Consider the following 14,425-nt stretch of genomic DNA (forward strand, 5'->3'; position numbering starts at 1 on the left):
AATAATAACAGTTATAATATATATAAGTATATATATGCTTAGTCATTACTTTGTGATATAGACTACGTGTCCAAATATTTGTGGACACTCCTTCTAATGAATGCATTTAGCTACTTTAATTTGGACCCATATATAGTGTATATGTATTTGACATAGATGTGCAAATGCACACACACTCACACACAGCTTGTCTAGTCCCTGTAGAGAAGTACCACCAACAGAACTCTTGTGCTTTCTGTAGACTCTCTGGGGCAGATAAACATATAGCTATTGGCCCTAAAGCAATGTGCTGTGGAGCAGTGGTACACGTATCCTACTAGTATATTGTATATTAGTATACTTACTGTGTAAAGTATACATGGGAACCACAAAGTGCTATGGCGTCCACATCTCTGAATGGTGGAGACGGAAGCGCAGGTAGGTGTTGCCTGAATTCTGAGTTTCACAAGTCCACAGAACCTTCTAATACGAGCTAATGGTAGCCTAATGATTGGTTTGCGACCATGTGGGGCCTGTATGGGCAGCCCAACTGGGAACCAGAACGCGTTGTCCTCAGGATCCACGTCGGCCCCACACATGGATGCCCACTAGGATCAGTGATGGGACCAGGAGGGGTTTAACATGCATCCCATCTGGGTTGTACACTGCACATGGGGCCTAGATGGAACCCATGTGAGATTAGGGTGGGCTGTAATGATGGGGCTCATTTGGGAAGCCCAACTGGGTCCCAGCAACAAAGTATATACAAACCCAGTCAGAACCCACGCCCACCTGGAACCCACCTAGCCTACGTTCCACCCATATGAGCCCCACATGAGCACGATGGCCGGGACCCTATCTAGCTTCTCTGTGCCGTAATTAACGTGAATGTGCCTTCATTAATGTCAGATAGCAAGCTGTCGAGCGGCCGTGCATGTTTCTCAGACCCCTTATTAAATATGCAGAAATGCAAATGTGTCTATTCGTTGCTGGCACAACACGCTAATGTCAACTGTGGCGACTCTGGAGTAGCTTTGAGAACTACATAGTTAAACAAAGCTAAGCGTACGTGTAGGCCGGAGCAGCTTTTTAGTAGCATGGGTAGGTTTCTGGCGTGAGACCAGGTAGCTTGGGAAATAGACGTGAACTTTCCTCAAGTTTACTTTTTTTTAAAAAGAACTTATGCTGTCTTCATTATCTAGTCCCAAGCAGATGCTGCTGGTTTGGCTGGGGCCAAAGATACATTAAGAAGAGCATCAGTAACTGAGGAGATATTATGAAGCCAGGGTAGCTTTGGGGGCCAAATGAATGGACCGCGTGGCCTGTTGTTATTGAAGCAGGGTCTGGAGCGTGGGCCGCTAACGGAGGCCGGATGCTCCCTGGCACGGGCAGACTTTGGGAACGTCGGGGAACAAAGCGATGGACGCTGCAGATTACATCTGCGGTCGTATATTACAATAGGTCAAAGGTACAAAATGTGCATCTTTTACTTTTAATGGCTTATGAATATTTAACTGCCGGGGTCAGAGCTGGGGAGACGAATAAAGAGAGCGAGAAAGAGAGACTGTAAAAATCAATGAACTGGATTTTTAAATGAGAGCTGATATAAAAGAGGGACAAAAAAAAATAGTAAAGCCGGAAAATTACCTGATGTTTAATCGCTTGAGATTCGCGCTGGAGAGAATTAACGGCAGATTCGTGCCGGCTGTGTTCGTGCGTGCACATATATGTAGCTGGGAGTGTGTTTTGCCTCGTCTTGTGGACTCTAGCCAGTGCTTTTGTATGCTTCTGTGTGTGTGTTGGTTTTTCCGTGTGTTTGTGAGACTCTCTCTCATACACACAGACACGCACACTCCGTCATGCCCATAAATTACATTTCTCCAGTCAGAGAACATGAAACAGAAAAAAAGGGGGTAAAAAAAGGCTGTTCCACCATGAAGAGATGTGTGCCAGCATACTTTTAGCTCATGGCACACACCCCCCAACCACCCCACCATCCTCTATCCCACCTTCCCATAACCATCTAACAGCATAACATTTTAAAATGGGTGAAAGAGAGAGAAAGTGTGTGAGAGTGAGAGAGAGAGAGAGAGAGGGAGTTGTGCATTTCTATCTGTGCTGAGCTTCAGCTGGACAGAAGATAGCGATTCCTCGCTGTCTTTTTTTTTTTTCGCCTTCCCCATCCTGGCTACAGTAGCCTGCCGGCTGATAGCACCATTCTGCATGCGGTTTTCACAGGCATGCAGCCGCAGGCACAATGCACGAAATTCCATCAGTTCCTCAATGCTGGAGCCTTGTGTGCTGCTGAAACAGGGGCGAGAGAGCAAGGGAGAGAGTGGAGAGAGAGAGAGAGAGAGAGAGACAGACAGACAGACAGAGAGAGAGAGAGAGAGAGAGAGAGAGAGAGAGAGAGAGAGAGAGAGATTTGGATGGAGGGACGAGGCACAGATAAGGACATAGAGTGAGGGAAAGAGAGAGAGAGAGTAATGAACCCCTGTGGGTGATGGCGAGGTAAACATCACAACTCTGTCAACAAACAGACTGACAGACAGGCAGACAGACAGGCAGACAGACAGGCTGGAGAGGGGTGTAGCAGATGATGCATATGGCGGAATACATGATGTATGATAATGTATTCCTTATAATATATGCATAAAGGTGAACACATGTACATATCGCACTTCTGTACACGTCTAAGGAGAAGGTTCTGTTGGAGATAATGAGGTATGTGCCAGGGTTCTCCTCAAACACTTGCGGAGAAAGAAATGGAGAAATACACAAATACACGCTATCTTCCGAGGCTCTTTACATAACCTGGGGAAAGAAATGAATATATTGCTAAAAGCAATAAAGCGCAGATTCGTTTAAATGTACGACGTAAGAGCGTTTAGATCAGGCCTTCATATCCTATGGGCAAAACAGGCTGCTCTGCAATATCCATTGCTCTGCAATAACCAAATGAAAATTACTATAGGCCCAAAACACCGTCCCGTTCGGGAATTGCAGTGCATGCTTTAAATTAGAGTACATGTCCTGCTCAAAAATCCAGCTTAAGCCCTCCTTTTGCTGGGAGCTGGTTTCAGATGGTCCATGATGATGTAGATAGGAGCTCTATAGAGAAGATACTCTATATACAATGACTGGTTTGAACCCTGTAGCTGCTCTGTACACTGTGTTATGGACCAATAGAAATGCTCTAAATTACTTGAAATAGACTCCCATTCAAACTTAAGCTGGATTTTTCAGTACTCTCATGTCCTATGGACAAAACAGCCTGCTCTACAACATCCATTGCTCTGCAATAACCATTACAAATTACCAGAGGCCCAAAACATTGTCCCATTTAGGAATTGCAGTTCATGTTTAGAATTAGAGTACTGAAAAATCCAGCTTAAGTTTGAATGGAAGTGTAAAATAAGAGCATTTCTATTGGTCCATAACACAGTGCACAGAGCAGCTACAGGGTTCAAACCATGGAGAAAACTAAAAAGTCATTGTATCTAGAGATTGTATATAGAGTATCTTCTCTATGGTGCTCCTACCTACATCAGCATGGACCATCTGAAACCAGCTCCCAGCAAAAGGAGGGCTTAAGCTGGATTTTGAGCAGGACATGTACTGTAATTCTAAGCGTGAACTGCCAAACTTTCCAAACAGGACGGTGTTTTGGTAATGGATATTGTAGAGCAGCCTGTTTTGTCCATAGGATATGAAGGCCTGATATAAACATTTAAACTCTTACAATGTACACTTCTTCTCCTGTAAAGTCATCACTTAGAGATACATGGCTTTCATTGGACAGTGACATTATATTCCTATATAACACCTATAGTGCTCTTTCATATTTATGATATTCAGCCATGTCTCTCCACTGCTGCGTTCTCTCTTCACTGTAGCTTCCTGTAGCTGCTGCCCCCATCAGGTTCAGACCCCTGATGCTGGCCTACGAAGCCAAGACTGGACCAGCCAGCCCCTCCGTACTTGATGACGATGGTCAAAAGCCGATCCGCACCAAGAGCCCTTCCAGCTTCAAGTATGGCTCGGCTCGACCCGCCATCCTTTAAGATCCACGGAAGACGAGCGTCCAGGCTTTTCTCTGTCCTGCACCGAAGTGGTGGAACGAACTTCCCCTGGGTGTCCGAACAGCAGAGTCCAACGCAAAGTCCTCCTCTTCTGAGAGTACTTGGGCGAATAGTAGAGTGGTCACCTTACTGACTTGTGTTTAGTAGAGTTTAAAGTCTTAGAGGGATCTTAGAGGGAAGTTTTCATTTGAGACTGATGGACTAGCTAGTCTACTAGTCACTAGTAGTTGACCTGTTTGGTCAAGCTGGTCAGAATGGTCGACCTATAATGGCCTTCTAAGCCTTCTTGAGCTTGAAGGCTTCCATATATTCCTGCCGTAGGCTTGTTTAGCTTGTACTTACTGTGGAACCCTGAGTATGTGTATTTGCTAAGTAACTGTCTCTACTGTCCAGGGAAGAAGGCTTTCTTCTACATTTTGGAGCAGCACTGCTGTGAGGATTTGATTGCATTTAGCGATATGAGCGTTTGTGAGGACAGAGTGTTGGATGATGATCACCACCCCACCTCATCATCTCCATCTCCCCAACACATGTCAAAAGTATTGAATGGAGCACCAACCATCATTCCAGAGAACACAGTTCTTACACTGCTCCACAGTTCAATGCTGGGGGGCTTTATACCACCCTGTATACCCCTAGCCCACGCCTGGCATTAGGCAACATGGTGCCAATAGCTTCATGTTTATCTGCTCTCCTACTCTATTGGCAGTACTTTCATTTGAGGGGGTGTCCATAGAACCATTGCCTTCACAAAAGAACATTTGTAGAAGCTAATGGCAATGCAATTGTACATTTTCGGGGGGGGGGGGTCTTGTGAAAGACCTTCCATATGTTTGCTCTGAAGCTTGTAACAGACAGTTCCATATATTCTGCCTTGTATGCAACAGTTTTACAGGGTCTCCTTCAGTAAAGAGTCCTCCACTACTGCTGTTGTTTCCCAAAACCTGTTCTAAACCTGTCTACACTACCACTGGAATTCACAGTAAGTGATATATCTAGAACTTCCAGGCAGCCTAGAGTGATTTTGAGTGAGTTTTTGGGTGAAAGTGGTCCCACTCACTCGAAATTTTCTTGTCAGGTCCTATTTGTGTAGATGGTTGAACTCCCACATTAAGTCTTCAGCTCTACCAGTGAAGTCCCAACGAATAATGGCCTCCTACTGACCCCCCACTGTACCTATTTAAAAAAACAAAACAAAAAAAAAAACCTTTCCAGACCCAAAAGCTACCACTCAGTCTAACCCTGCTGTTCTCAAACTGGGGTGCCTCACTGAAATAGTTATGAGGGAGTCTTTCAAAAATTCAGTTTAATCAGAATCCACTGCCAGGTTTCTGGAGAGCATCTGGAGACCTTTCTTGGCAAACTTCAAAGCCCTTTACAACAATGTAGAGAGACATTTGTCATTCACAATGTATGTGTGATGTGTGTGCTAATGAACTAGTGTGTAAAGGGTTTGATATTAACACCCTGTGCTTAAAGGAAATCGCAGTAATCTCCGTAGACTCATTTGGGGTTGGTGTGGAGTAGTAGGTAACAACACTGCCTTCCTTGTTTTAGACTATGGTTCAATTTCCCAGTTAAGCAATCACACTACGCTACACCAAGAGGAGACCTTGGGCAAGACTCTCCACTACATTCTCCTACATGTGTAACATGTGTAAGATTCAGAGGGAAGCATAAGAGCGTTAGCCAAACACCATGAATGTAAATGTATCATACCATACAGGACCTGAAAGAGCACTGGTACTTGTAGTCAAGTCAAGTCAAGTCAGATTTATTTGTATAGCTTTTTACAACTGTTGTTGTCACAAAGCAGCTTTAGTAAAAAGACGTTTCTTCAGTTGTGTGAGTTTAGTTAGATTTCCTTCATCTCTTGGTGTTGATCAGATGAAGATCAGATCTCCATGTTGATGTTCTACCACTCTCTCACTCTAATACTATTGATAAGATAGACCGTATGTTAAGAATCTGAGCGTTTGTAGATAATAATCCATCAAACGCGTTGTTCTTTTTCGGCCTTCAGCGAGGGACGTTCGCCGCTGTCCACTCCCTCCACTTGATGACGTACTTCCAAAGGCTTCCAGCAGGTCCGTCCTCTCCAGGGAGTCTGGCACTGCTGTTAGATATGAAGCCATTTTTTTGTCTGGAGCCTTGTGGTCATCTTGAGTGCTGAAGTGGACAGGGGCTCAGGAGGTGCTTCAAGGAGGTAGAGCGTGGGGGTGTTGGGGAGGGGACTCAAATGAGACAGGTAAAGTAGAGGCAAGAGCAAATCTCTTATCTTAAACTCACCCCCTAACACACACACACTCCCAACACAACCCCCCTCCCCCCCTTAGTCCAATCCCTTTATTCGCGATCTAAAGCTGCAATGAGCAGATAAAGGCAAGCAGGCCTTTTCCATAAATGCACTTATCACAGGCCAACAAGCTCTCCAACTCTCTTATGACTGACAGGTCAGCCGCTTGGGATTCTACACACATCCACCTTCCTCTGCTTACACACACACACACACCACCCTGTTTCGTCTTGACAGGGTTTCAAGAAGAAACCCACACCTACACACATACACCCGCTCACAACTAGCCAGAAAAGACATGCGCATAGTAGACAAGAGGGGACGCACACACTCATCCGAACGCTGTCAAACAGATAAGGAAAGCATCGGACATGGGTACGAGCGCATGCGTGCATATGTAGCTGACTCTCTCCCTCTTCCACACACACACACACACACACACACACACACATTCATTAGAACTGCTTAGGCCTTCACATTCACCGGTGGAATAAGACAGGGGTGCTTAGTCGGGCAGCCAATAAGGAAATCAAACAGAACAAAATGAAATCCCGAGGAGCGACGCTTTCACCTAGCCCAACTTAGCAGCATGAATTTTTCATCATTCCAGTGCGGCAATATTACCTCCGAGTCTTTAGCCTACCACTCAATAAAAGCCATCGTATTTCATCAACAGCTTCTTCCTGCACAGAGGCTGCTTTCATAGCCGCAAAACCTGCAGGAGTTCACAGGCAAAAAAGGCTCCCTTGCAACCCAGCAACAACTCAAAGCTCTTTCCCTTCAAGTAAAACCAGGCGGCAAAATCTGTATTTACCTTTGAGATTGGAATACGTTAGACAGATATTGAGCGTGCGAGATGTAGAGCCGCCTGAACGGCATTCGAGCATTTGGAATAAAGTTTTTAAGGGAACAGTTAAGCGGTTTGACTGAAATAGCTTGTAAATAGTCGCCTAATAGTGCCCCTTACACACTGAAAAATGTGTCTTGTCCATATGCCAAATGGACAAAAGTATTGGGACACCTGCTCATTCATTGTTTCTTCCCGAATCAAGAGTATTTGAAAAGAGTTGATTCTGCTTGTGTTGGAGTGACTGTCTCTACCATCCAGGGGAGAAGGATTTCTGCTAGATTTTGGAGGAGAACTGCTGTGAGGATTTGATTGCATTCAGGGAAAAGAGCGTTAGTGAGGTCAGGATGTTGGACGATGATCACCACCCCACTTCATCATCCTCAAATCATCCCAAAAATCATCCATCATTCCAGAGAACATCGCTCCACAGCTCAATGCTGGGGGGCTTCATAGGCATGGTCCTATTGGCAGTAGTTCTTTACAGTCAGCTTAAAAAAGCTGAATGCATTCATTAGAAGGGGTGTCCACAAATATTTGACTTATAAAAACCAGTGATGATTCTAGCTAATCAAGTTTGTGGAGTTTCTCATAGTATTAGCTTAGCTTAAGCAATAGTAAGTCTTGCCAGTATGCTTAACTAGCTCATGTCCCTTCACTGTTGCACAAAGTTGTTATCTAATCTAATATATATATATATATATATATATATATATATATATATATATATATATATATATATATATATCGATGCAGGACACCTAGAATCGTGGCTGAATACCTGATGCAAGTTTTTAGAGCCCAAGGTAACCTCCTTTGGCTACTGGAGAAGAAAACCTTGTTCCTTGGCACTTGAATCCATTAGCCTAATGCTATAAAAGCAGCTCGGATAGTCATAGGCCTGCTGCTGGAAACCGAACAATTGCATCAAGTGCAAAATGTGTCACCGGTGTTGTATTTGCATGCGTGCTGCATTTCTAAATGCTTGCATTAAGCAAATATTTATGTGGGAGTCTTTGTAGACTCATTCAACCCCAAGCTACATACAGACTTGCATCTTTTATTGAGTGATTTCTGAGTGAGAGTGTGTGTGGGGGTCTACTGCATCAGAATTTAGAGTAGGGTTAGTGATAATGTCTACTATTTCCTGAAATGGTGAAACAGTCACCATATTAAGTAATACATCCAGGAGCTATTCTATTGAAGCCTGTCCAGTTGATCAGCTTTTTACAGTAAGGCTATAACTGATGAGCTCATTAGCCATTTTTGACCAGGGTGAAGACAATGCTGGATAGTTACAGTGTCCAAGGAATTGACCCATTGCCTTGCCTCGACCTCTTTCCTCAGATCCTGACCCGGACGAGATGGAAAAAATGTCTTGAGCCAAAGAGATACTTTTTGAAGATGCTGATACGTCCATGACATTTGGATTCTACAAGCAGAAACTCTAGTTTCATGCCACTGTATTCATGGACATAAAATGAAAGCAGCTCATGTTTTTTTAGCCACATGTAGCCTTTCCTAATTCCCTGAGCTAGGAAAAAAAACCTGCTTGAGCACATTGACAATTCTGTCAGCACACTGTGCTCATTAGCATGTACAACTGTACCTCATTTGGTGTACAAAATAAGAAGTGGGAGCTGCATTTCAGGTGAACTCTGCTCAATTTCTGCTCAATGCTCTCCTGCAAGAGTAACAAAGAGACACAGGAGCACAGCAGGTGGTTCATAGCATGCTTCCCTTGCAGTGCTTATACTGTATAATGGGGTACACATTGTTTTAAGCTATACACTTTTGCACAAAAGTATTGGGACAGCTCTATTAAAAAGTCTAAAAAGAGTTTATGCTGCTTTTGTTGGAGTGACCGTCTCCACTGTTCAAGGAAAAAGGCGGTAACTCAAATCTAACACCCTAACTTATTCCAAAAAGTACTGGATGGAACATCACCCACCATCACTCCAGAGAACACAGTTCTTCCACTGCTACACAGCTCAATGCTTTATAGACACACACCTGGCATTAGGCAGCATGGTGCCAGCAGCTTCCTGTCTATCTGTTCCAGAGAGTCCTATTCTTTTGGCAGTACCTCTCTACAGGGACTAGACAAGCTGCATGTGTGCATTTGCACATCTGTGGACATCAGCAGTGGAGGCAATTTAAAGTAGCAGAATGCATTCATTGCAAGAGGTGTCCGCAAACATTTGGACATACAGTGCATTATTCACTAATAAATGAGAAAATTCAGCCATCATGTATCATCATTACGGACCATAATGTGACATGTCATTGTTGCTCATGCACGCCGCCGTGCATTATTTTCATACATTCATTTGTGAATCACTCTCTGAAATGGATAGCATAATGGATAACACCTCTGGACACACACTGAACAGGTTCGCAATCCCATCAAGGACTCTGCTGTTCCAATAAGAGAATAACAAGCTTTTCATCAACCTGCCATGCAAAATGAAAATGATCATATGAAAATACATAATTTAAAAAAAAAATCTGATCCGATCCGATCCGATCTGATACTAATTTATGTAATGAAATAGTTGGATTTCAATCTCTCTGATGTATCACATTTGTACCTTTGGCTTCCCAGACTTCATAAGAGACCCTAAGGCTATGTCCACATTACCTCATTATCCAATTCAGATTTTGTGCTCAGATCGGATTTGGCTGTCTTGACGGTTCACATTCATAAATGTTATTGAATTGAGCAGAAATAGCACCAATGAACATGTTGATAGGTTTATGCCAAGCTGACGGTGCTGCAATAATCAGACGCATACAGGCAAAAAGTTGCATGAAATCTGATTTACATTCATGTAGCATGTCCATGAAAATGCTACATATCCAATCTAGTACATATGAAAGGCACCGTTCAGACTGCCAGCTCAAATACAATTTTTTAGCATTTTGCTTTTTAATAGTCTGGACAGCCTAAAAAACACTTGAAATCTGATTTTTTTTTTTTTTTTTTTTTGCAAATTAGATCCAAACCACATTTGGAGATGGTTTAAAATGCTATTACAATGGGATTTGTGTAGATGCATCTCAGTCTAGACGCTCTAGCTGGTCAAATCGGATTTAAAAGTTTCTTTTGTGTCACTCGTAATGCAACAGACACTGACTACGTCCAATCCAGAGTGACCTCTGCCTCTACATATCAAAGCAGCCAGTTAGTGCCTATGTTGGTAGGTTGGCAGGTAGGTTTGTGTTGTCCAGACACGCAAATCCGATTTGAAAAGATCGGATTTGACCTGTCCACACAACCCTGAAAAAATCCGATCTGTGTCATTATAAAGCTTTTATCCTTATCTGGACATCTCTCTCAGACTCGTATTACTGAGGTGAGCCAATAAAGCGTTAGGAGTCTCGCTCAAGGACTCATATTGGTGGAGCGCACCCAGACTGGGATTCGAACCCTGCTCTCCCACATAGTGTAATGGCTCATTGGCAGATAGTGGTTTTATCTGTTGCACCACACCAACCACATCTGGGCTTACACATGAGTAAAATGAGTAACCAGGCTGTAGTCAAAACCAGTGACTGTAAAAAAAAAACATAGATGTTGTGGTACCGTAAAGAAATAATCCAAAAATGTCCGCAATGTTACCAAACTGACAACCAGAGTCTGTAGAGCTGTATGCACTAGAGGCGGAGTCAGACTCGCCTACTTATTTGGTAGACCTGCCCCCTTCTCCCAGACCAAGCCTCAGTGTCTCAGACCGGCTTCACTGAGCTCACAGAGCAGAAGCAGAGCGGATGTTCCCGCTGGATTCCCAGTTTGTTCTGTAAGTGGACGCTCCAACAGCAAAAGTGTAGCTCATGTAAGTTCCACTACAACAGAAAGAGTCCTGTGCAGATGGCCGGTCTCTTTACAGACAAGGCTGTCAATCACTTAATTAAGCACCGAGTAGGGGTTAAAAACTGATTTCTGGGAGAAAATGAAAAATGGGACAATATTAGCACAGGGGAAACTAACTGCATGAAATTTGGAGACACTGGAGATGGAAAGACAGTTTAGAGGACAAAACATAAGATGGAAAATGGGCTGTTTTATCAATGAAGAAAATCTATGGATGGCAGACTTTTGAGAGACAGTCCATGTTTTCTACAATCATTGGTCAAAACTGGCAAAATCCAGGTAATGTCCCAATGTCCCTCGTCCAAAACGAGGGAGGGATATGTAGGACAATGATCACCACCCCACCTCAAGCCCAACTCACCAACTCCAACCTCCAAAGGAATTGGATATAGAATCATCCACCATCTTTCCACTGCTCCACAGCTCAATGCTGGGGGGCTTTATACCCCTGTAGCCCACGTCTGGCATTAGGCAGCATGTTAAGCAGGTTAATGTTTATCTGCTCCTGTTGTTCCTATTGTTTTAGCAGTACTTCTCTACAGGGACTAGACAAGCTGTGTATGTGTGTGTGTGTGTGTGTGTGTGTGCATTTGCACATCTGTGTCAGCAATGGGTGCAACTTAATGTAGCTGAATAATGCATTTAATTGAAGCAGTGTCCGCAAACATTTGGACATGCCAAATGCCCAGATGTTGCTATTAGGGTTAGTACTCTGGTGACCTGGAAAACGGTCTGTGACTGGTAGGTCAGGAGCATGGTGTCATGATGAGTAAGTGCATCATGGGAGTTGTAGTTTGCAGGAAGCGTGGCACTGCAGGAGCTGTAAAGTGGCAGCATTCCTTTTAAAAATGTATATTTTTGTCTCTTCGTCTGGCCCTGTCCACAAGTGTCAAGGTATTTTTAAAAATGGTGTGTGTGTGTGTGTGTGTGTGTGTGTGTGTGTGTTTCAAGGTAAGCAGTTTTATATCGGTTCTCATTTGTTGTGTCTTTGTACTGCTGTCTGTTCTTCGTGTGTTTATTGTGAAGTTTCCCCCGCTGGCTATGGCTGACTTTTCCCAATGGCTCTGAGTGTTTTCACACTGCAGTCATGAGGCTTTCCATGCCAGCCATCAGAGTGACTTTACACTGTGCTTCGGACATCTTCCAGGCCAGCTGCCGGTGCAACTCTTTGTCACAGCTTAGTGGACTGCAGGGTCAGCCCCCACAGTGACTGTTCATTGCAGTTTGGAGGTTTTGTGGACCTGTTTCTGGATCGAATCTACACTATATGAAAAAAAAGTATTGGGACACCTACATGAGCTTTTATGTCATCCCATTCTAAATCCATAGGCGTTAGTATAAAGTTTGCAGCTTTAACAGCAGCAGGTCAGGAGCTGTTGGAGGTCAGTTGGAGACTTTTCTGCACTATGCAGAAGAAGAACTGTGTTCTCTGGAATGATGGATGGTGCTCCATCCAGTACTTTTGGGATGAGCTGAAGTAGCAGAACTAGTCATCCAATAACAGTACCTGATCTCACTGATGCTCTTGTGCTTGAATGCAATCAAACTCTCACAGCAGTGCTTCCAAACCGTAATGTACAGTCCAGAAGAGGCTAGTTAAAAGCCTCTCTGGGCTGTACCATTGCGGTTTGGAGTTTTAATGGACCTGTCTCTTGAGTGAATCTACACTATATTGAAGAAAAAGTATTGGGACACCTACACATTACAGCTTGAGAGTAAATTATCAGGGAATCAGCTTAGTATTCAGCTAAGAACACAGTAACCACCTACTGAGGGATTGTAGGTGATAATGACTACGGACAATAATGAAAATATTTCTTTTTAACTCACACATACACTCACATACAGATAAATATGTACATATGTATATATATATACACACACACACAGACACGCACTATTTCATCTCTGTATATATATTTGTATATTTGTATTCTGTATTTTTTTTGCTTATATTTCTATATTTTCATATTTTTATATTTTATTCTTTAACTTAAATGTAACTTATTCTATTTTTATTTTCTTCATTTTTATTTTATTTTTCTTTTGCACTTTACTTCATTAAGTTAAGGTTTAGTTAAGTTTAAATGTAGATTTTTATTGTATAGCTTGATGTGGGCAGACTGTCAAAAAAGCATTTCACTGCAAGTTATACTGTGTATGACTATGTATGTGACAAATAAAATTTGATTTGATTTGATTTTAGGTGAGCACATGATGAGTCCAGGAATAGGCTGCAGGTATAGCCAGGATGAGCTGTAGCCAGGGTGGGACGATCTGGAGTGGGATAGTCAATGGCTATGCCTGAAATGTACCAAATACTGCCTTCTCAAGTTTTGAGGTTGGAAGAAACATAGGCCTCATTCACTCCTGCTATTGACACGTGTCTTGAGGGACCTCTTGCATTAATTCTTGCGTAATTCGTTAATTCATTAGGCGAGTTAAGCCACCTAATTTCGCTTGCACCCCAGCCATGAATATTGCCATTATCCATTAGTTCGTCTGTTATCGTAGCCTGCTCAGCTAACTCCTGCGGACGGTGGGCGCTGGACGGTGGGCGGTGTGGTCTCGCAGCTATTACATATTTTCGGCTGGGACAGTGATGCGGTTGATGTGGGCGGTGCTTTGCTGTCTGGGACGCATTGCAACGCTCTGGTGTTCACACTACGAGAATAGTGTGGTCATATGCGTCTCTGACCACCCCTGAATGTGGTTGGAGTGGCAGGATTACTTAGCTTTTTGCTGGCCACTTATGCTCGGGTCACTCAGAACACGTGTATGGACCGCTAGTTATGTCAGAATCCAGTGTTTGCATCAAAAGCTGCATGCTGAGATAACTCTATTGGACTGATATGTAAAGGCTACCTAGCAGTAAGCAGTAAGCGGTCAGTATTTTGGCAGTGTATTGATGTCTTCTAAATGCATTTCAAACATATGCTTGGAGCTTCTGTACATTGATCAAGGCTCAAAACCACCTTCAAGGCGGCTACCTGCAACTTCAGACCCAGCTCTCCAGAGGGTCAGGAGTTCATCAATGATGGAGGAGAACCTAGAAAATACTAATGCACACTCTTCTTACTTTGAATGGATTTTGGGGTTTTTATCAGTGATCCAGCTCCTGTTTAGCTCTTCCAGACTGTAGCTGCGTAATAAAGGCTTACTGCTCTTAGATTTGAACAATAACATATTTTAAAATGCCAAAAATGACTAACAGCCCCAACCCTAATATTTATAGTGTAACTGCATTATCTTACCAGTGTTTTTTTTTTTTTTCACATGTTTCTACTAATTATCAGTAATTAGCTGAAAGTCCCTGATATACAGTACTGTGTCAAAGCCTTAGCATT

At 43.2% G+C, this 14,425-nt stretch overlaps 1 protein-coding gene across 1 annotated transcript in view; it reads left to right on the plus strand.

The window, feature by feature from the left end:
• The first annotated feature begins 377 nt into the window (after positions 1-377).
• The window catches only part of nphs1 (NPHS1 adhesion molecule, nephrin), a 275,069-nt gene continuing 261,021 nt past the window's right edge, over positions 378-14,425 (plus strand). Inside the window, exon 1 of the mRNA XM_072691705.1 lies at positions 378-417. Coding sequence (XP_072547806.1) covers positions 378-417 — 40 coding nt within the window. The remainder of the gene's footprint in view (positions 418-14,425) is intronic.

The sequence above is a fragment of the Salminus brasiliensis genome, chromosome 11 (genome assembly GCF_030463535.1).
Source record: "Salminus brasiliensis chromosome 11, fSalBra1.hap2, whole genome shotgun sequence".
In the NCBI taxonomy this organism is placed as follows: domain Eukaryota; kingdom Metazoa; phylum Chordata; class Actinopteri; order Characiformes; family Bryconidae; genus Salminus; species Salminus brasiliensis.